A 24,047-nucleotide genomic window follows, 5' to 3' on the forward strand; every position below is an offset into this window, starting at 1 on the left:
ATCAGTACCTTCCGGGGGTCCCAGCCGTACTCATCATCCTTCAAGGCGTCCAGCAAGGTCTTGATGCTGTTGTAATCCTCTTTGAGGTGCACCGAGTGAGCCAGGGGAAGAGACGGGTACTTGTTACCATTATGGAGCAGCACGGCTTTGAGGCTCCTGGATGAGCTGTCAGTGAAGGACAGTATAACGAGAGAGACTACATTTGGGGGCTGATTCGTGAAAGTGATTTACAGTATAATCGTAAATCTCGAAAAACTACTCACTTCTAAATCTTTTGTAGTCATTTTTGTATTACTTTAGTATAAATACATGTTAATTTGGATTCATATGTTGTTTTTTTCTGACTTTATGTGAACGAAAAGACACAAATTCGCCCGTTTTCTCATTGGAAATAGGTAAATTTCAAAATATCACTGTCCTGGTCACAAAAGCAAAGTTTGTGGGGAATAATAGCCATTTTCTACACTTTTGAGGCATAAGCAATTAGGAAATAACACTTACTACCCAGGAACAAAAAAAATTAAATAATTTGTTACACTGTGTTATTCATTCATCTAATATGACAGAATACAAGATTCCACAAAGACCATCTTTATTAATATTGGGACGTACATCTAACCTGGATTCACCAGAATACAAGGATAATACTTTACGATGTTTGCAGTAATGTTACTGTATGATACGTTACTCTTTATATAAAAGCAAATAAAAAATTAAAAAATGGTTTCTATTCATAAGAAACCCTAAGTGTACTCTCAATGCATATATTCTATTAATATGTATAATAATATATTCTATTAATATGTATATAATAATGTATTCTATTAATATTTATAACACGGCTTGGAAAAATAACAACCTCTGATTGGTTAAACAGCATCACATGACCGTACGTATATATAGCGTATAGCGTACAGCTTGCATACTAATGAGCTGCTTCACACTGAACAAATCACTACACACCAGTACATTCTAAATTCTATGACAAACTGCCATTTTATTTGTTATTAGTTACAAAACCACTGCCAAAAATGAGTGGCATTTCACCTATTTCCTTTAATATATAGTAGATGAGGAACAGCTAAATGAAACAGAAGAAAACAAAGAAAACAAACAAACAAAAAAAACAACTACAGCATGGGCTGGTTAATGTACTTAAAGAAAAAAATATGGACATTCATTTTATGGAAATAAGTCCAAAAAATCTCAACAACATAAGGGAATTTTATGCCAGTGCAAGAAGTTCAACTGAGGACCAGTATTCAGTCTCCAGTGTTATAACTTTTGAGCTGGACTAAATACATATTTTAACAGTAGAAGTTTTAACATCTTTGCTGACAGTGAGTTTAAAACCAGCAATAATGTATTCCTGTCAGTCAGGAAAACTCTTAGAAAAACAACAAGGCCAGACACCACCCCCCGAATTACCGGCCTGGATTTGAAGCATTTGCGGGAAACTGAGGTACTGTCCCCTGACACCGCAGTCAGATTGGTGCGTAAAATCTGGTTCGATCATCAACTTAATCTGGCACGATTTGGACGCGAGGGTGTCCGACAACTAACAAAAACATATTTTGAAATCCAAAATGTTGAAAACGTACTAGAATATGTGTGCCTCTCATATAATGAGTTTTCAAGATCTGGCTTCAGTCTCCATCGCAGCTGCTCCCCTTACTTCCTTAGTGTCATTTGAAACTCCGCCCATCATCACAGCTTGTATTCAGTTCTCCAGTTTCTAATGAGATGGCACTTTCGATGCAGAAATTCACAATATACTAACGTGTGCAATTTATTTTTAATAAGCGAACAATGAATTAAATTAAATTAAATTTGGGACTATATTACACTGCGGATGTATACACAATAAAAGTTTCTGGTTTTGTCTTAATTTAAATGTGTTTTAATTATTTTTATTATTTTTCTTTCCACAAATGACAGGTAGCAGTGTTATAAGCGGTATAAACCACTTTGGGCCTATTCTATTAATATGTATATCATAATGTATTCTATTCAGCCAGACGGGCCTCCCGGCAAAGTGGCTGTCGCCGCGCGGCTGAAAAAACCCGATCCGCCCGTCTTGCAGATGCTACTGTGCCTTTAACAATAAGGATTGATTTCACGTCTAGCAGACTAGATAAGTTGCGCGCGTTGCTGGGTGAAAAAAAAAATCTTGACACAACATTTAACCAATCAGAGAGTTGAAGGGGCGGGTTTTCTGTGTTTAGCACTCCGAGAGGCTAAAACGTTAAAAATGACTGCTAAAAAAATAACCAATTATTATCAAAGCAAAAATAGTGACAATGAGTGCAGGGGGTCAAAATAAGCCGGCGGTCGGCGCAATCCACCGCCTAATACTATATTTGCGCCGGCTACTTTATTAAAAAGCTGTATAGTTACAATGCTCTTATTGCACGATATACAGTAACACTGTCCCTAACCTTAACCCTAACCCTAACCTCACAAACCCTATAACCCTCACCCTTTTCTGATACAATTGTGTACTTACATATATCATGCAAAAAATGTACACATTAAGAACATTGTAACGATGCATACTACCTTTGTAATTATGTAAGTACTACTATGTAAATACACAGTACTTAGAGATAATGTAAAGTGTCACCCAGTAAGGGTTTCCATATATACAGAGAGGCACCTACTCAATTGAGATAAAGCTTGGTCTTGGTTATTCCATGTGTGTGCAGTGTGTATGGGTCACGTGATTAGCTCTGACATGCATGGGTCCTGCATTATGAAGTCTGGAGGAGCTTGGTTTGAGCCGAATGCAAGAGCATGTCATCCACCTCTTGCCACATGATATACAGTACAGGACCAGCCACAGTACATAACTTGGCACTGGAGTGTGAGTGTGAATGCCCAGTTAGCAGGTGCTTTGCTGGGCAGGAAATCAGCCTCATTAGCAGTTACTGTACTAGGGGGTCTGGAAGGCACAGGGGCAGTGGATAAGATCTAGCCCATATGTCACGTTTAAATCTAATTAAATGAACCCGGTCAGAAAAAAAAACACCCCACAACCATTCACAGCATTACAGAAAGGTCACCAGGCTGTACAAGTGGCATACAAAACGCCAGGTTGTCACTACGTGCCCTTTTAAAAACCGTTAAAAGAATTTGCTCACAGATATTTAAGAATCCAAAAGGTATTTGTTATCATCCCATTGAACTCCAATGGTCAAGCTTCAATCAAGCCATGTGAACAACTACACAGGATATGATTAGGTACCAGGAAGAAACAGTTTGATTTTTTATTAGATTTTTTTATCTATAGTGTTGTGTTGTATAAAAAGCAGTGTGGAGCAGTGGTTAGGGCTCTGGACTCTGGACTCTTGACCAGAGGGTTGTGGGTTCATTTCCAGGTGGGGGACACTGCTGCTCTACCCTTGAGCAAGGTACTTTACCTAGATTGCTCCAGTAAAAACCCAACTGTATAAATGGGTAATTGTATGTAAAAATAATGTGTAAAAAATAATGTAATTGTATGTAAAAAATAATGTGATATCTTGTAACAATTGTAAGTCACCCTGGATAAGGGTGTCTGCTAATAAATAAATAATAATAATAATAATAATAATAATAAAAAGCCAGCAAAGAAAAAAGGGGGGGAGGGGGGGTGATAAATCTGCGAATGCCGTTGTAAACAAGAGGCACTTTGCAACCGACTTGAAAGAGGAAGATGCAGCTTTTATATATTACAGAATGTCAGAGATGGCATTTGGATATTTTCCAGTCTTTTCATTCCGTTGCATCCGTTATTGGATTTGAATTCTCTGCAGCTGTAATTGCATCTCCACTCTGTGAAGATTCAGAGCAGCAGGAGTAGGACACCTATTCAGTGTCTTGGCAGATGTTGGTTGCCTGCCAATAATATTCACTGCAGTAATTAAAAAACCTGGAGGCTAATGGAGATCCCTGCGTTGTGAGATCTCTGTTATTTTGGGAGCCCTTATCTGATACGGTTAAAAGCACCCCACACAGTCACATCAAGGAAAGTTATTGAAATAAATCAAGGAATATGGATTAGCTTCTATTTGCCGTTTGTTCTTTTGAGGGTATCATAGAGGCACACCCCTTTTAAGATCATTCATAAGTGCGAAAACAGAGCAGATTTTTCATTTTGAAATTCAACTGCGCTAATAAATGTGGGCTGGTCAAAAAAAATTAAACACCTGCCATAACACTGTCAATGTGGTGCAGGACCGCCGTGTACGGCCAGGATGTGACAAGTCCTACAATTATTACTGCCCCCTTCTGGTAATTGATGATAAAATGAATCGCACCTGCAATGTTGACACACCAACTTTCTTTGCAACAGCAGCCTGACAAACCACAAGAGACTCCTTCTTCAAGATTTCAACATGGTATACGCAAGTTACACAAGTCACAGCATAATAACGTACTCTCTGCACTGCGCTACGCAACCTGTCTTGCTCTGAAAAGCGATATCCGTTCATCATTTGAAAATACGCTATCCCAATTAAAAGAAGTGGCTTCCCAATTAAACAACATAAATAGCATTTGGAAGAACCATCTCCCAGAGTTGTATCCCATTTAAGCAGCAATCCCGATTCAGTATCCTGATTAGGCGGCGCTGACTGTATTTGAATCTACATCATTGCAACACGGGTTGGGAAATATTAAAACATGAGTTATGTTACGGTTTTAACACAAATACTGTAGTATTAAGGTGCTCACTGAATGTAATAGAACAACTACAAAAACTGCCACAGGCTTCCTATTGATTGAAGCTTTATGAGTCTCCCTTTAAAAGTTACTAGCAGGAGAAGAATCAATGAATAAAATTAGCAGACATCACAAGCTAAAGACATGGAAATCCAATATTCCAATGAGAACGATAGGATCGCCTTGGGGGGCTGTATTTCTAAAATGATAGCAACTTGCAAGAGTTTATAAAAGACTGAAATTGAAATAAATCTTGTGACTGGGGCCTCCAGCTACAGCTACACAAGACAGGCTTGTGAGCTTCCTCACCTACAGGGGGGTAGACTGGAGACGTGGCACATTCATACTGCATGGCTTTCACGCCTGTGCAGCCAGAGACCTTGCTGCCTCCACATCACACTGGGGTCATGAATTATGCCCTTGGAACACTGTCTGCATCATTTAAATCAGTTCAATGTTGCAGCCCTGCCTTTAATAATAACCAAGTGATATAAACCAGATGATCAGAATAAACAAGGATGCGATATTTGAGATATACTGTAAAAATGACTGCGATGCCTGAACTAACAGTCTTACAAGGGCTGGGCCACTGCTAACCAGCGTTTCAAAAGGAATTCCTCTTATTCACTTTATTAGAATTATTACTGGTCCCTCTTTTAGTGCACTGATAATCCTTTGGTTATTCTTTCTAACATTAATTTAGGTTGTGCAACTATAAAAATATTAACATGTGGAAAAAAGATACTTGATTTTCTTGCTCCATGGCCTTGGAATAAACTTCAAGAACATCTGAAACTTATTGTTTTGATCCCTTTAAAGGAGTTCAAACTAAAACATTGACCTCCGTAGCCGAGACGTGCTTTTGTTTTGGCCGGCACTCCTAAATTGTTTCTTGTAATATGACTTGTTTGTGTTGACTGTCAATCAACCAATCGATGAAAAACTTTTATTTAATCAGATGAGTCAACTGAGAACACATTTACACTGATGACCTGGCAAGAGCCTCATGCCTGTACTATATTCTACCTTCTTGATCAGGTCTCACTTGAAAAACAGATTTTAATCTCAATGGGACTTGCCAGATTAAATAAAGGTTAAATAAATCAAATAAATAAGTAAATCAAAAACTCTATAAATAAACTGATGCATCGTGGTTCCTGTGCTGTAGGTTAGTGAATAAAACGAGCAAATATAGAAATACATTTGTTTTATTTGTATTTGCGCTCTGCGCTCTTCGTGTGGCAATGGACCAATCAGAAATAAGGTCAAAGGTAGTGGCTGTCAAGCTGTCATTGTCTGGCTCACGCAGAGATTACCACAGAAATAAAAAAAACTAATTGACATCAATGAGAATTTAATTATTATTTAAGTTGAAAAATATAATACTCTTTACGATGCCAGTGTCTGTGGTTAGAAAGACAAAAAGAAGGACACCACATGGCAAGAAATAGCAGAACAATTGGAAATTGATGGTATGCTATCTCTCTTTATTTCACCTTCATTTTAGTCAAAGTGACGGGGAGCACCACACACTGGTTTCGTGTTTCTGTAAAATGACGCTTCTTTGTTTTAATAATGTTGACAATTAATAAGAATCTCATTAGCTCTTTAACAAGGCAGTGGTATTCCCCAAACTGTTTCCTTTGTTTTAGTGTGTGGTGTACCCATACTGAATTTATTTGTGTTTTTATTTATTTTGTTTCGTCTCCACAAAAGGAGCAACAGGAGACTTTTTTTCAACAAAATGTATGCTAAAAAGGGGGGGAGGGGGGGTCATTTAAAAAGTTTGCGCACCACTGCTGTAAGTCACACAATGGCAGCTAGATCACTGAGTGAGTTTGTACTGCAAACCCTAAAGCGATTAGGGTGAAATAATAAAAACTGTAATACAAGCACAACCCAGTGCTTCATCCATAACTATGAAACCAGGCATGGTGAACAAATTCAAAAGAGGCTACTAAAAGAAGCAATGCCAACGTTTCGACCACAAGCCTTTCTCAATGTCTTCTTAGTATTTCTAAATTATGTTTTTGCTTCCCTGAGCTAAAACAAAGCGTGTATACAGGTACAACATTCCTAACCTTCTGAGTGTTTGTGTTTGCTACCATGGAGCCAGGCAGCAGTGTGGAGTAGTGGTTAGGGCTCTGGACTCTTGACCGGAGGGTTGTGGGTTCAATCCCCGGTGAGGGACACTGCTGCTGTACCCTTGAGCAAGGTTCTTTACCTAGATTGCTCTTGTAAAAACCCAACTGTATAAATGGGTAATTATATATAAAATAATGTGATATCTTGTAACAATTGTAAGTCACCCTGGATAACGGTGTCTGCTAATAAATAATAAGAAGAAAAGAACAACCAACAAAGCTTTGCATAAACAAACTAAACCCCATACAGTAAAACTGGAAGAATCCTGCTATCGGTTCATCTTCAGCAGTGGTTTATGTTCCTGCTATTGGCACCTGACGGCTGTATTAAATTGAAAAGATAATATGTTCTGCATGGTGGGTCACATTTCAAATACACCTCTCTGCATACTGTATATATTCAACGCTTATCATGTAAAACATCAAGGCTACAATATGTAAACAGCTTGTGTGCTATTTAGAATACTGAATAAGCATACTCAATGCTATTAATGTGAGCTGCGTATGTGTGATGTTTCTCTAAGCTTTTCCCTTTATGATATGCTGTTTTCATATGTATTCATCATCTTGTTTTATCCTCGTTGTTTTTTCTGAGCGTTCTCATTCTGTTCTAGAGGTGTTGCATTCTGCTTAAAATCTTATTAAACCTCAAGAATAAACACATTGATTTAGCTCCTCAGAATGCATGTGCCTATCGAATGTAAATGACTGAATTATACCACAATGTTTTGAATTAACAGAACCCCTTCACGTCGTGCTTGTAATGACTTAGGTATGTGCTTATATCATGTCAACCCATCTTCTGTCATGCCTTAATGCTTCAGTGATAATGAGGAGGCTGCATTACATGTGCAAAAGGCTGCTATTCTACAGTCTATGTGTTAATATATAGCATCACTGTTTTACAAAATAAATATATACAACACAAATAACTGGGTCTGGAAGCGAGTCCACATTCTGAGGTTTATTGTTACTCAGACTTTAATCCAATTAGGTGAAACTGCTTCTTATAATTCTCTGTTTACATGCAGCAATATACAGAAATCTATTTTATTAAGCATTCCCGTAAGGGGAGTGGTCATGTAATTGTCATTACAGCTGCAGACTTCATATTTTCAGTCATTTACATTTAAATTACATATTTAAAAAAAAATAGGAGTTAATAAAGTCTGGCGGAAACGCTTTGGAAATCTGGCCTACGGAAGCATCCACCTGCATATACAGTTAAAGGTTTATAGGATCTCAAAGTTATTACATTAAGAGCTTTGTTTTGTTTTAAGTTAACAAGATGGTTATTGATTAGGGAATAGAACTAGATAGAGTCAGAGAGGAGCAAAGGGTCCAGTAGAGCATGTTTATCAGCAAGGCTTGTTATGTTTTGTCCCATATTTAGAAAAGATGTTTATGTTTTAAGTGCACCTAACCCCATTTTCAAATTTAGAAGCAATATCCATTAGAACTTGCCTGGACTTCACTGCAGAAAGATAAGGAGCTGTTAACAGTACAGGTGTACTTGCTTGCATGAATAGTGCTTTACACTTTTAAAAAGTCACCAGGATGTGATGGCTTAAACAATGCACATAAAGTGATTCTAAACAATGAGAAGAATAGATTCGTCAGGATAACTCTTATATTTCACAATCATACCATGTTACTCTTTAAGGTGATTTGATAGTACCATAATTTAAAGTACGAGCAGCTTTCAAGACTGCACAGTGCAAGTGAGTGAGAAGAAACAGCACTGACATTTCAATCAGTGATTGCGAGTGCTTCTCCTTTCCTAGCTCCAGAGGATTTGTGAGTTCATCAGGCAACAAACTACAGGCCTGATTTATGTAAAAAATAGTAAGGCTGAGGGGGCTTCACTCACCATCATTCAGAGGAGAGCCCTGTGAATTGAATTAATCATTGCATAGGCGAGAGCTCATTAGACAAGAAATCATTTCAGGTATAATTAATGAATCAAACTCCTTTATCCATCCCCACGTCTCGGAGCCTGCACTAGTAGTGCACCTTGCACGTCTCAACACGTAGAGTGCAGTGCAAAGCCCTCCAGCCCTGCGAGGTGACATTGATGAAAAGTGCTTGGAAGGGCAAATGAGGTTGTGCTAATACAGTGTGTCAAAAAAGCACCAGCGTGTACACTGCCTTGCTCCAAGTATCAAGCACAGCGCTGTCAGGGAGCTGGAAGGGAAGCTCCAGTGTGTACACTGTCTTGCTATGAGCATCGAGCACAGCGCTGTCAGGGAGCTGGAATTGAGGCTCCAGCGTGTACACTGCCTTGCTACGAACATCGAGCACAGTGCTGTCAGGGAGCTGGAAGAGAGGCTCCAGCATGTACACTGCCTTGCTCCGAGCATCGAGCACAGTGCTGTCAGGGAGCTGGAAGGGAGGCTCCATCGTGTACACTGCCTTGCTATGAGCATCGAGCACAATGCTGTCAGGGAGCTGGAAGGGAGGCTCCAGCGTGTACACTGCCTTGCTATGAGCATCGAGCACAGTGCTGTCAGGGAGCTGGAAGGGAGGCTCCAGCATGTACACTGCCTTGCTATGAGCATCGAGCACAGTGCTGTCAGGGAGCTGGAAGGGAGGTGCTGCTGTTCTTGTAATTGGGTAAATGAGATTCTCTGAGCGCCTGGCTTCTACTACTGGGGTTGAACAGAACATTGTAGATGTAATCATGTATAATTTAGAGGGAAACAAAAAGGATGCATTTATCCTCACTTGTGCTAAAAGGGCTGTGTATCGCTGACATACCCTAAAATCATGCAAATATGCACATAAGTGAATACTCGCTGTTTTCTGTGAAAATGCACTCACTCACATATAAGCCCATGTTCTGTCTCTGATTATAAATACATCTACAGCTGAAGATCAGTGTGACTGCAAAGCATGCGGGCCGAGATGTGTATACATCTGCATTACTGGACTCCAGAATGGCAAGTTGTGACAGTAGCATTGATAAAAGACCACATTAAAGCATTGAAGTTGGATTTCTAATAGTTATTCACTTTACTTTCTCTTCAACGACTTTCTGAAATAGTTATGTGTACTGCACAAGCATTTTATGTAGGTATTTGGATAATGGGCTGAATTTACTGTTGTAATATTGTACAGTCTCATCTGTTCACAGCTCTGATCTTGCATATTATTGTGCTACAGGGACTTGCTGTAAATCCGTGTTTTCACAGGAAGATTGTGTTATCTGCCTTGACACATAAGTGGTGTATTCCTTGTTTATACAAATACATTAAAAGCGTAGAAACGCCCACGGTATGTAGCTTGAGTTTTTGTATTAATGGGATTCCCGTCAAAGTCATGTGTGGTGGGAGGTGGGGCTAGGTGGCAAAGCAGGCTAATTCAATAGCCATTATATCCGTTCAGGTCACAAGTGATATGAGTTTGCAGGTCTTAGTCCACAGTTGTCCATATCACAAAATCAACACACAATTCAGCACAATTCAGCTCGAGAGGGACTGAAGACAGAATGGCAGTCAATGGGTGTTAAGGTCAGGATTGAGGTACAATGTCTTTCTATCTAATATCCTATTCAGATATACTGAAGTAATGCCCGATCATCATGGTTTAAAGTATAACTAGGTTAAGCAGACACATGTTTCAGCTAGTGCCTTTTTCAGTGTACTAAAAAGGCATCAGGTGAACCGTTTGTCTGCTTGACTATAAGAAACTACAGGCTATATTTGCAAAGCGTTTTGCTCCAGTCTTTAAATGTTTTTTAAAGGAGAAAAAAGCTGAACCAAATAACTCAAGTACTCCTGTCTATGGCCTTTGAAGCACTCCAGAGTTGTGAATCATTTACATGGAATGTTCTACTTTAAAAAAAAAACAGGAGTTAAAGACTGGAGGAAGTGTCTTGAAAATACGGTCCATAATTTCTTATCGTTTCATCTTTAAAGGAATTCTGATTGATCGTTTCGAAGTTATGGATGATCATCACAATTTGTGAATTGAAGTTATGGATGATCATCACAATTTGTGAATTGAAGTTATGGATGATCATCACAATTTGTGGTTGAAGTTATGGATGATCATCACAATTTGTGAATTGAAGTTATGGATGATCATCAAAATTTGTGGTTGAAGTTGTGGATGATCATCACAATTTGTGAATTGAAGTTATGGATGATCATCACAATTTGTGAATTGAAGTTATGGATGATCATCAAAATTTGTGGTTGAAGTTATGGATGATCATCACAATTTGTGAATTGAAGTTATGGATGATCATCACAATTTGTGAATTGAAGTTATGGATGATCATCACAATTTGTGAATTGAAGTTATGGATGATCATCACAATTTGTGAATTGAAGTTATGGATGATCATCAAAATTTGTGGTTGAAGTTATGGATGATCATCACAATTTGTGAATTGAAGTTATGGATGATCATCACAATTTGTGAATTGAAGTTATGGATGATCATCACAATTTGTGGTTGAAGTTGTGGATGATCATCACAATTTGTGAATTGAAGTTATGGATGATCATCACAATTTGTGAATTGAAGTTATGGATGATCATCACAATTTGTGGTTGAAGTTATGGATGATCATCACAATTTGTGAATTGAAGTTATGGATGATCATCACAATTTGTGAATTGAAGTTATGGATGATCATCACAATTTGTGAATTGAAGTTATGGATGATCATCACAATTTGTGAATTGAAGTTATGGATGATCATCAAAATTTGTGGTTGAAGTTATGGATGATCATCACAATTTGTGAATTGAAGTTATGGATGATCATCACAATTTGTGAATTGAAGTTATGGATGATCATCACAATTTGTGAATTGAAGTTATGGATGATCATCAAAATTTGTGGTTGAAGTTGTGGATGATCATCACAATTTGTGAACTGAAGTTATGGATGATCATCAAAATTTGTGGTTGAAGTTGTGGATGATCATCACAATTTGTGAATTGAAGTTATGGATGATCATCACAATTTGTGAATTGAAGTTATGGATGATCATCACAATTTGTGAATTGAAGTTATGGATGATCATCACAATTTGTGAATTGAAGTTATGGATGATCATCAAAATTTGTGGTTGAAGTTGTGGATGATCATCACAATTTGTGAATTGAAGTTATGGATGATCATCACAATTTGTGAATTGAAGTTATGGATGATCATCACAATTTGTGAATTGAAGTTATGGATGATCATCAAAATTTGTGGTTGAAGTGGTGTCAACAAGTGTTGATTGCACATTATTTACAGTGTCTGATTGAAGTTGCTTGAGAAGCGTACTGGTTTCAGGGTAACACTTTATATTAAGGTGCTGCTTATTAATGTTATATAAATATACAATATAACTATGTTATAGAGTGGTAATACAGTATTATAGATTGTTTATAACCATGCAATAGCCATAGACAGAATTATAGATGTGTCTATTTACTGTATCACTATAAATACAAGTTTAACTGATTTACAGAAGCGATAACTTTAGGGCTAGTTATGTGTACAAGGAAATAAAAAACAAAACCAGAATATTGTAGGATATACCGAGTCGGAATCCCTAAAGAAGAAAGTGGGGCAGCCAGTTTCACTGCCTTGTCTTTATGTATGCTTCCCACTGCTGAGACTGTACTGTGTACTCCTCTTCTCTCTTCTGGGATTACTACTGAGTGAGTCACATGCAGTGTGAAGCTGCATGCTATCCTTCCTGAAAACAGTGAAAACAGGACACAACTATAAAGGAGCGCTAAACATTACATACTGTGCTGAATGAGATCACTGGACCCAAGTCTCCAAATCGTTCCCCTGCTTTGCCCCTGACTTAAATACATAGGACTTGTTATACATGCTTACATGAACAGGTAAAGTAAGTGGAGAATGCAGATGTTTCCAATAGCAAATAAAAAGAGTTACCATATTAAATGAATACTGTATACTTGATAAATAGGATAGCTAATTCCAGACTAATAGGTCCAATGTTGTAGAATATTTACACTAACGTCACTTTTTTAAATCATATTTTCTGAGGAATTTTCTTAAAATGTATCACCACAAAATAAACCTTTGTTGTAAAAATATCTCAAAACTCCAGGGAGATTCATATTTTAATGATTTAAAACAACAGGAAAATTAGTTCAGACCAGAATCTAACTGGAATCATGTCAGCAATGCTGCATGTAGATTCTTATTGTAACGTCATGACCAATGCATGCAGACTTTTCATTTTGCTTTAACCATATTAGTGATCCCGACATTCAGCATGAACTGATTTGACGGGTTTCTTGAGCACTAGCATTCAGCATCACTGACTTCTGCAGCAGGACAGAGAGGCACTTTTTGGCATGCCCTGGTATGTTAGATATTTCATTTTTTACACCTGCTGGAATGAAGACTCATTTATGTTGAAAGATATATTGGAGGAATATGCACTACAAAGCAGAAGGCTAGGGAAAGTAATCTGTTGTGTTTTGAACCCTACAGCCTATACATTAACACTGTTAGATTACAGCTGCCATGTGTGCTCTTTTTATGTCACAGCCTTGAATGTCATCTTTGAAGTGAAGGGCTTTGAAACCATTTACCTGTGATGGGACTGTTCCATGGCTTTAATTAGAACATGTCACCCCTGACATTCAGCAGTCTTTAGGGAAGCGGAGGAATAAAAGAAACTTTCTAAACATCCCCAAGTGGCTCATCTGGTAAAAGCATGGCCACGTGGTGTGCTGGGTGAGTCATACAGTCAGGGGAGCGCAGGTTTGCGTCCTGGCTGTGCGAAATCGCCGGTCTTCGCTGGGGATTCCGAAGGGAGTATCACGCTGTCTGTGGCGCTCGCCAGGGTTAGAGAGGCAAAACTGGCAGGGACTGTTTCTCCTCATTTACCCTGCGGGCCAGGCTCCTAGTGAGCTCAGGCTGACACCTGCAGGGCTGGCCTTTGTTCTCCAGAGGCCGGTAGCTCACTGACATCCGCTCTCGAGTTCCTGGGTGTAAAAGAGGAAGCTGACTTGGTCGTGGGATCGGAGGATGCCCACTGAACCTTCAGTTCTCCTGAGCTGTGTGGGGAATTGCTGCAGTGGGGGGGGGGGGGGGGGGGGGGAATAATTGGACATTGTAAATTGGGGAGAAAATCAGGGGTAAAATAATTGGGCACACTAAATAAAAAAATAATAAAAATAATAATTTTCAGAGTACTTTTACATATAGATCAGTTTTATTTGGCATAACAAAGTACATTGGCCTTTTGTTGCTATCTGTGTCATTAACTTGCAACACCTGCAGTTCCATGACACTGCCACTAGGGTGTTGAGCTACCACCAGCAGTAACTCAAAACTGCACATTACAGGTGTTTAACAGGGCACAGTCTCAAAGGGATGCCATTGATCGTGAATGATCTCATATCCCTCCAGAATAACGTTAACACCTAGCAGACATGTCACGTTCATCCAATGCTGATCTCTAATATATACAACAAACACGTTTTTATTTCAACCCTCATTAAAATCAGTGTTGCCATGGGAGGACAAAAACAGAGCAGTCACCACTGAATGCTTTGCGGACAGTGTGATTGGTTAAAAAAAAGCAACTAACCACAGCGGGAAAGCTTATTCAGAAACGTCCATTTAAATGTATTTATTTACAGATATATCCTTGAGATAATACAGTGCTCCATTGTTACAAGGCAGCCCTTTATACTGCAGAACAGGCTATAAGGCAGCATGGCCATGGTTCCCTTGTGTCCCATCATGCCATTCCACTAGCACATTATACACAGACTCCTAGCTAGGGCTCCCGGCTACAGCTTTATCAAGGGGGAGCACTGGACATGTCAATCGCAAGGTATTCCTGGCCAAGCTTCCAGCAAAACCCAGCACGGTAAACTGGAATTTTGAGTGCAGATGCGGCCTTGGTCTAATGTTTAATAACTACGGTACTGTATGTGTATGCAAGCAGGCAGATATGATGGGAATACTGAGTGGCAAAACCTCTCAAAGCATATTCATCAGAAATTCTGTAACATTTTTTCAGCTTTTTTTTGTGCAGTCAGTATAAGTCCTACATTTTTGTATGTGGTTAATCGCAAATATGGTTTTACCACTACACTCAATGCATGTTAAATAATCCAAAACGAATGCTGTCAAATAGTTTTAATTAGTGCATTGTATACAAATACTTTGGAATTTGGAAGTCATTAAAAAATGGGCAAGCGTTCCACCAGATCTGAAGGTTCCCACACAAACATGAAGGCATGTGTGCCAAGCTCTGGGAGCTGCAGCAGCACCAGCCAGGTGCACCCTGGAGATATGAATTTCCTAAACAGCGTGTCATTAAACACTCTTATGGTCCTGACCCATGTCGAAGCAAAGCTCTCAGCCACTTAGGAAAAAAGTATATAAGAACATACGTTTGGGAATGAGAAAAGGTCATTTGGCCCATCAAGGCTAGTTCCTTTTCTAGCACGCAACTCTCCCCTACTGAGGGGGACTAATTTAAAATCCCAGAATCTAGTCTTTTTTTAAATGTTCCCAGTGTTTTTCATCCTACTACTTCCCCTGCTAGGCTATTCCATGCATTTATAACTCTGTTGTAAGTTTATCTGTTCTAAACTTAAAATGTTTTAAAATGGATGCAAAGTTGTAAAAATGAACCTTAAAATGAGCAAAATTGCACAAGTGGGTCTTTATAGGATTCACGTGGAAACATAATACTGTGGCAATAGACACGTTTCTGCAAATATACAATACCCTACAGTATTTCTATTACAGGTGAAGAAACATCCATGGTACAAATATCATTGTTGGCCATCACTTAAGGCAAAAGTCTCATCTTTGACCTATTCTAAAACTGATCTATATTGTTATATAAGCACTATATTGCTGGTTATTAATTCATATATCCGTCCCACATGCACCTGGGTTAAAAAAGGAAGCGGTGGGAATGCACATGTCATGTAGGTAATTATGTAGGTTTTTACAGTTGAAAAGCTATTCGAATTATTAGCAGAGTTAAAAGTTATTGTACTGTATCGTTGTCAGTATTGCATTTGATAAAGTAAAAGCAAGTGCAAGCCGACAGGACTGCTCGTATCATTAGCGCACTCGCTCTTTTTAATGCTTTTTTTCAATACTGTAGGTTTCGGTGCTGCAAGCTGAAGTTTTGCTATTTTTGTTTCAATGTGTTATTTAACTGCTTGAAATGCCATTTAAATTCAGCACAGAACTGGACTGTAAATGCTGTTTTCCCATCAATGCATTATAAACAGTATGTTATAAATGTTGTAAATTTAATGTTGTTTTTTATATAACACTTATGTGCTTTTAGTGATTCTTTCTGGTATAACGGTGTTAGATATTTAGTTTTAGTTTTTTTCTGGTTCAGCATCGTAATCTTGTGGACGTGTTTATGTATCGGAGGAACCCGTGACGGGAGGGGTTGGATAAACGAGTTAGAGTGTAAATAATTGAATCAATAAATAACCCTCCATGCCTCTTTTTCTGACAGGACATTGTGAGTGCCACTAAAGATGTCCGATAGTGTTGATATTGAAGAGAAACCGCCAGCCCCCCCCTTGAGAATGAACAGCAACAATCGCGACTCTCCCGCAGCGAACCACAGCTCCAAACCTCTCCCAATGGCTCCCGAAGAGAAGAACAAGAAAGCCCGCCTTCGCTCCATCTTCCCTGGGGGAGGCGATAAAAGTAAGAGTCCCCACACATGCACTGTGTGTGAATAGTTAATGGTTTAACCATGGGAAAAAAGGCATAACCCGATTTAAACATACACATATCTGGGACCTGTTCTCTAAGTAACAAAATACAAAGAATGCATTTCTGTATTGTAACTGTATAGGCTAATAATGTGTGCTGGAGTATGGGGCAAAGAGCGGGGTATCTGCTTATTAAATGTTTTTGGATCCAAATGGTTTTACAAAATCAAGCCGTCCTCCAAGTGTAGTGGTAGCCTGGACAGGTGGGACATTTTTCTTCATTCTAGAGGTTGGCACAAGTACCCAAAACCCCAGTACCAATGGAGTTTATTTACTCTTTATATCAATTATTAATTGGAGAATTCACAGAAACGGTAGACAGCAAATGACAGCAATGCAGTTACTGTGCAGTTAATCCCACAGCATGGAGCACGTTTCTACTTGCAGTTAACTGGGATGATTATCTCATAGTGTTCAGTACTGAAAGAGCCTACACAGGTCTACAGATCTGAGGAGAGGAAAGGTATATACAGTATGGTATTTAACTATGTACTATGCATAGAACATGTCAATAGTAGGTATTATTCTAACGCTATGTTTTTTTTTTATTATTATATATTTTAATGTTTTTTTTATTCCCAGAATGGATACCACTTTTGTGGGGAAAGTGAAGAACAGTGTTTGTAGCTGAAAAGAGAATGATGTAAACTCGAAGCCTTTTTTAACGCAGACCTCTGTATTTGTTTCATTGTTCAGGTTACACAATTGTGCAAAAACACCTGGGACGGTTAGCCTCTTTTGCAAAGCTAACAAATAGAAGAAAGACAAAATAACCTTTTTAAAATGTAGAAAAGTGCATCACTACCTGAATTCCCTGAAGGAAGACGCCTGCATCAGTACTGTGAAATTGAGCAGACACTGCAGGAATGTGATAAGCCAGTGAGGAACTCTTTGTTCAGATTGGTGGTCGCGTAGAAGTGCTTCATCTGCGTTTATTTCTGGTGATTTGGCAAGAAGGGAGCAAATACTTTTTAATAAAAAAATGTTGCTGGGTAGTCGAATGGTCCTTTTTCTTGCCCATTTTAAGCCTGTGTAAATATTTCACTATGATTTTAATTAGTTACATTTTATAGTGAAGCTTGTTTTAGCAATTACAGAATGGTAGCACTGTATGGAGGCCAGTTTGAAAGTGGAATTAATTTAGGGTAGTTAAAAGGCAAAATGACAGACCCCTTAGTAATGCAGTTAATTGATCAAACAGCCCAACATTGTATGTGGCACCTCAGTAAGGTCTGAAGACAATGTGAAGCACTCTGCTTGTAGTATGAATGTTAATAGTACACTGTACAGGTATAGTTACCAGATTGTAATAGGTAGTAGGTATCTTAGCCCCTTTACACACCAAACTGATCAATAATGGGGTGTGAAAATGTAAAGCCTTAAGGTTAGTATCCTGGATTTAGAAGGGTGTCTGATTTCAATATTTCCAGTACTCTGGTCTAGCAGCCTCTATAATGGGATGTTTTTTTTAAAGATTTCCAATGGAAAATATCTAACAAAGCCAGCGTTTCACAATATTTCCGATGTTAATCATCCTGCTGTTGTTTTTTTTTAGCCAATAAGAAGAAAGAGAAGGAGCGCCCTGAAATCTCTCTCCCTTCAGACTTTGAACACACCATTCATGTGGGCTTCGATGCAGTAACAGGGGAGTTCACTGTGAGTCCCCTCCACTCTCACCGCCCTCCTGACAGCTAGCTGTGTATTGAGGATGGAGCACTTCAACACTGAGAAAGACACCCTTCCTTTAGTCCTTGTGTATTTAGTGTCAATGAGAGTTTAAGGGAAAATGGCATAAGCTACATTCTCTTACTGCCACTACCTCAATCTTGACCTGAACACCCATTGTCTGCCATTTAGTCACAAATAGAGTACTGAACTGTTTGTGCTAACACTTTACATTAAGTGTCTCTCATTACTGTGTATGTATACCTATAATTACAATGTTATTATACATACCGGTAGTTACAATGTACTTTAATGTGTAAATCTTTCTGCATGAAATAATCTTATCCCTAACCCTAACCCTAAACCTAACCCTATCCCTAATCCACCTAACTCTAACTAAGCTTTTCTTATACAATTGTGTACGTACATATGTCGGGCAAAAGGATTACACATTAGGGGCATTGAAACTAATAACATTGTAATTATGTGTAAGTACACATGTATTTACTAAGTAACTACTAAACTTACAGTAATTAGAGACACTTAATGTAAAGTGTTACCCTGTTTTTTTCTGTGCTGTGGATTAAACTAATGTCCACAGTGGGCTAGGCTGAGACCACCAAACTCGTGTCACATTGACCACCAGTGTATTACCCTGTAGACCCCAGCAGAACCACTGAAAAACCACACTATTACCACAAAATAAAACGGCACCGCAATCAATATGAGTCCATAGTTAAACACATTAACTGGAGTGTTCAGTCTCTACAGAAATGTGAAATAATAAATTAGCGCTTCAGCAAAAAACAAAGATAAGGAAGTTTGCTTCTCGAGTTTAATTACATATCTGTTCCATTAACTGCTATATTGGCATATACCTTTAAATAAATGTGAGCTATTGTTGGTGTTATTGATCATAGGCTTCGCCCAGTTTATCTGCTTTAGTGAGGAAAACAATCTATTGAAAATAGGGTCGTTTAGGTTTTAGGTTTAGGATTTGAATTGGGCCTTTAGACACGAACTGCCTTACAAACTACATACCTTATCTCTTTCTCCGGGTTGAGGTTTTCAAAGACCTTTTCCCTTCCCCTTTTTGCAACACATTTAAATAACCATCTGTGAATTCCTGTGAAACTTCCAAGAATTGAGAATAATGATATAAGCATCGCTTGATGAGAAATGTCTTGTTGTCGATCAACCGACACAATATTATTGCAGGCTACGGATCACGTATACCATGGTACAGTAGGACTTGTTCACTATGTGAGTGTTGATTGTCTCAGTTTTGAGAGTTAACTCCTAGAGACCTGAGAGCCTTGTTAGTTAGAGTAAGGGAAAGTGAGCCCTTATGCTGATGCAATTCCCCAGCCAAGAAGCCTTGTGGTGTTGACGTACAGTAGGTACCTAAGCAACCCTGTTTATTGTGTCTGTCCACCCCCAGGGAATCCCAGAGCAGTGGGCCAGGCTGCTCCAGACCTCCAACATCACCAAACTGGAGCAGAAAAAGAACCCTCAGGCTGTGCTGGACGTGCTCAAGTTCTACGATTCCAAAGAGACTGTGAATAACCAGAAGTACATGAGCTTCACTTCTGGAGGTAAAAGACAGCTTCCTCATCTCGGTGGGGACTCCACCGTGCTGAACACTGCATATCGCAGGATTTCAATGTCTTCAATGTCTTTGTGGATAATTAGCACTCACCCATCTATCTTAATGTGACCGTTAAGAGACCATTCACATTTCTACCAATTGAAGACATTGAAAAAGACTTCTAGTCGAAACTTTTGTCATTGAATGTTAGTTTCTTTTAGTATCTCTATACCCTAGATTTGTACTCCTCCATTAGTGCCTCCACCAACCCGGTTTCATTCTCTGTGGTAGGAAATCAAATGTTTTTTCCTCAACAGTAATGGCATGTCCCTCTAATCACCCTGCACTGTATATTTTCACTGCACCGCATATGATCAGTAACAGCATTGATTAAATTACATTTCTGATGTATGAGGGCAATCAGAGTCTACTTCAAACCCAATTTTTCACATATGAAGATAAGGTTTACACTGTTGGAATTGAAAGATATGAGAATTGATAATCAGACCTTCTTTTGCTATGTTAGAACAGTTTCAATTAAACTAGGAAGTCACAGCTAGTAAACAAACCCCCCATGGTACTATACCTGTCTGTAATGTACTGCCAGGGTGGCAAAATAATAAGAGGTGTTTTTATTCACTTTTTCCATTGTTTGTTTCTTTTTCAGACAAATCTGCACACGGTTACATAGCACCCAATACACTGGTAAGTTGGCTGTTGTGTAAAAATATTTTCTCTCTGCAAAGAAGTCTAATTTCTTTTGGTTTAATATAAAACAAAAATGATATGCGGAGTGGTGTGCCAGGGGTGTTCAATACATTTTGCGCAGAAGCTGTAGTCAAAATCCAGCTTGATACCTGTCAGAATCGCCTGGGATGCAGGGCCCTTTCCAGTGTGGGGTTGTGGGGTTTAAAGACCCCACAGTAAAATACTGAACCTCACAGCAAATGTGGTGAAATTGAACTACACAAAAAAAATTGAACTACACAAAAAAAAAAAACTACCACCGTTTTGTGATATAAATTGCTTTGAAAGATCCTGAGAAGAAAGGCACTGGCCAGCTGAACAGTTTTGACTGTTTCAATGGGCAAGTAGACCATTGCATTGCATCAACAAGTATTGGTGCAATATGAGAAGGATGGACATGATGGTTCTGTGTGGGTAACACAAAAGAATCAGTTAGTCAGGAACATACCACAATACAGTACGTTTTAGAATCCGTCCCCCGTTGCTTAATCATTAACTGTGTTCTTTTTTATAATATATATTTTTTTGCATTCACACTAAGAATCCATACCATATCCTCTACCTGCAGTATTTGATGCTGTCTGCTGTTCTACATGCTTCCCTGAAATATGTGTTTCAGCATAATTGCAATTCAACCAGGTATACTCTGTACATATTATTTGTTGGAGATCAGAGTGATATATTCCCATTGATGAACATCTTAATTCAAGCTCTCCCCAGCACCGTTCCCTCTTAGAACTACACTGCTGCTGATGCTGTTGGGTTTCTGTCTAGACGTGTTCAGCGATGCTGTGAGGGATGTGTTTAGAATTAAGGTAGCAGTACAGTTCTTTTAGAATAAAACTTAAAGCTCCTATGTAAAGGCTTTGTTTTTGCGAGGGCTCAACTGACCCAAAGGGTTAATATGAAGATTCCCATAAGAGACAGGGGAGTCTTTTCAGTTGATTTAAACAGGGGTGAGTTTTAATACAGGCACTGCCACTGATTTACTTTAAATACAAACTCTGACACACTGTTAGAGATGTTGCTTTTCTCAAGGTCCTGCAGTATTGAGACCCATCACTGTTAAGATCAACTGAATTAACGCCTGGGTCTGCTGCATGAACCTGTACACATCCCTGCTGTAATAAGTTGGACAAAAAAAGGCGAAGATATAAACTCGACTCAACACATTTATATAAAGGGAGATCTCCCACTAACATTGCAATGAAATACATTAATTTGGAAAGCTATCACGAGGACCACCAGGCAGGTAATAATCCAGATTCCCCGTACACTTTCTCTGTAGGTGATTGTTATGCTGTCCAAGTTTCAAGTTGATGCAACACATAGCCCCATAGACACATGACAACCAATACAGCACACACGAATCAGGACAGGCAACGCTTTGGACTGCTCTCTCTGGAGACCTCTGTTGCATTGGCTGTTGCTGGAAGTGGTTTTCATCTTTCTGCAAACCTGTGCTCCAGTGCCCTTCCAGCTGCTGCTTTCTCTTTGGAATGTTGCAGGTGGATTCTAGAAGCATTACACAGCACCCTGCATTGATGCTTACGAGATGCGCATAATTTTACCAGTGTATTCTGTGCTGTCCGTATTGCAGCAATACATTTTTCAATGCAAGCCCTGGGTAACAAATCAGCTGGGGAACACGTTTTACTCAGGAGCGTTCACCAGGAGGTAGAGAATTACGTAGTGTACTCAGATCACGCTCCCTCCTGCAACAATGCTGCTGCTCTGATTGAAATGAGCATGGTATTGTGGGAACATAAAATGAGCAGTGTTGCAGGAGGGAGTAGGATCTGGATGCACTGCTGTGTTTAGAAGAGAAACTCTCTTTCATCTGGCGAATGCTCTTCAGTAAAAGCTGAGAAATGGATTCCCCAGGTGATTTAAAACCTGTGGTGTGTGTGAAGAAAAAATATTTTATTTATTCAGATGCAAGGCTCTCCCAGTTATTCCAAATTCCAGACTTATTGAACACCCCTTGTATAGCCCAACCGAGACTTTTTTGCAGGTTACTGATGTTTTATTGAAAGTTTAATACTTTTCATTGTAGTTATACTAAATAACATTACAATTAATGTATTGGTTGCTGGTTATTATTATTAGTGAAAAATTAATCTCTGCCACAGAAATGAAAGAATTACATTGGTAAAGAGCTATGTACATTTTATTAGAAAATAAAATGGAGAATTCCTTCAGCGTTATTTTACTGCCACAGTTTCGAAACAGCTTTGTCTCATGCTTTTCATCATTTCTGCCTTTTAATCCATAACAACATGGATTGCTCTTACTTAGGTAATACAGCACCCTGAGTGCTTGTTAGCTGTTTGAGAAAAATGCGTTTTCCACTTGGCCAGTTGTTTTAACCAGTGTGGTCCTTAGTTCTACATATTTAGTTTACTACAGCCCTCCACATGTGATAGTCATAGAACAAGGTAATTTACAACCATACAATCCTACCTAACTGCTCTCCAGCACAGTAACAGTGAGGGAAATCTGGAATGTAAATGACCGCTGCTGTTGTAGGTGATGAAACAAATTGAATTCAAGTGAAGAACATGAATGCAGTTAATAGAGGGCTTTAAAGCATTTCATCAAGTTTAAACAATTTCAGCATCTCTTTCTGCCTCGTCATCAACCATCATCACAGGCCAGACACTCCCCCTTCTATTGCATCATCGGCTCATCAAGGTCGCAACCGCCATGGGATGAAGTAATACTTCAATGTCCCCAAACAATTCAAGGGAAGTAAGAATAGTCCAATCAAAGTGGAGGGCTGTTGTGAATATGAATTCATTTACAAATGACAATAACACGATTTATAATTACAAGATACATACAACTGAGCTTACCTATAAGCACTTCAATCCATAAAATACAAAATACATCAGTTAACAATTAATACTGAGAAATTATTTATTGACTACAGTATAATGACCCTAAAATTGCACACTAGTTTCTGAACTTTTACAGAGCAAAGAAAAATAATTGAACTGCACCCACATGCAACTCGGTTACTAAGCATGTAATTGCCACTGTACCTTCAACTGCTAATATTTCAGAAATCATTTCAGTTTCTGACTTATTTTCAGTTCTAGGAACAACTGTATTCTATGATTCTCTAGGGTAATAATGGATATCCTTTCATGAGCCACCTCAGACACCATTTTGTATTTGCTGGTTTATACAAACGCTGTACGTTAAATATGTTGACCTCTAACCTCATGAAACTGCCACACTAAGGTCATGTGACTAAGTTTCTTGGTCTTAAAGTGTTATTGTCATAAAGCGTTGGTACACGGCTGCATTCTATGATTTACAGTTAAGTTCCATACATGTGATACATATCCATTCTCCATTGAGTTTACTACGCATTCCCATTACACAAAGCCCCCACAGTGGGTAATACAAGAACACTCAGTGTTCTCGCCTTCCCTCTCCTGT

The 24,047-nt window shown here is 38.8% G+C and overlaps 1 protein-coding gene across 5 annotated transcripts in view; it reads left to right on the forward strand.

Annotated features, from left to right (window-relative positions):
• LOC117963281 (serine/threonine-protein kinase PAK 3-like) overlaps window positions 1–24,047 on the forward strand; it is a 66,331-nt gene that overhangs the window by 8,894 nt on the left and 33,390 nt on the right. For all 5 annotated transcript variants that reach the window (XM_059001035.1, XM_059001036.1, XM_059001037.1 and 2 more), the window contains exons 2-5: window positions 16,336–16,532; window positions 18,156–18,256; window positions 19,707–19,860; window positions 20,521–20,558. In XM_059001035.1, coding sequence (XP_058857018.1) covers window positions 16,358–16,532; window positions 18,156–18,256; window positions 19,707–19,860; window positions 20,521–20,558 — 468 coding nt within the window. In that variant the 5' untranslated portion in view covers window positions 16,336–16,357. The remainder of the gene's footprint in view (window positions 1–16,335; window positions 16,533–18,155; window positions 18,257–19,706; window positions 19,861–20,520; window positions 20,559–24,047) is intronic.

Source organism: Acipenser ruthenus, chromosome 26, assembly GCF_902713425.1.
Source record: "Acipenser ruthenus chromosome 26, fAciRut3.2 maternal haplotype, whole genome shotgun sequence".
NCBI lineage: Eukaryota > Metazoa > Chordata > Actinopteri > Acipenseriformes > Acipenseridae > Acipenser > Acipenser ruthenus.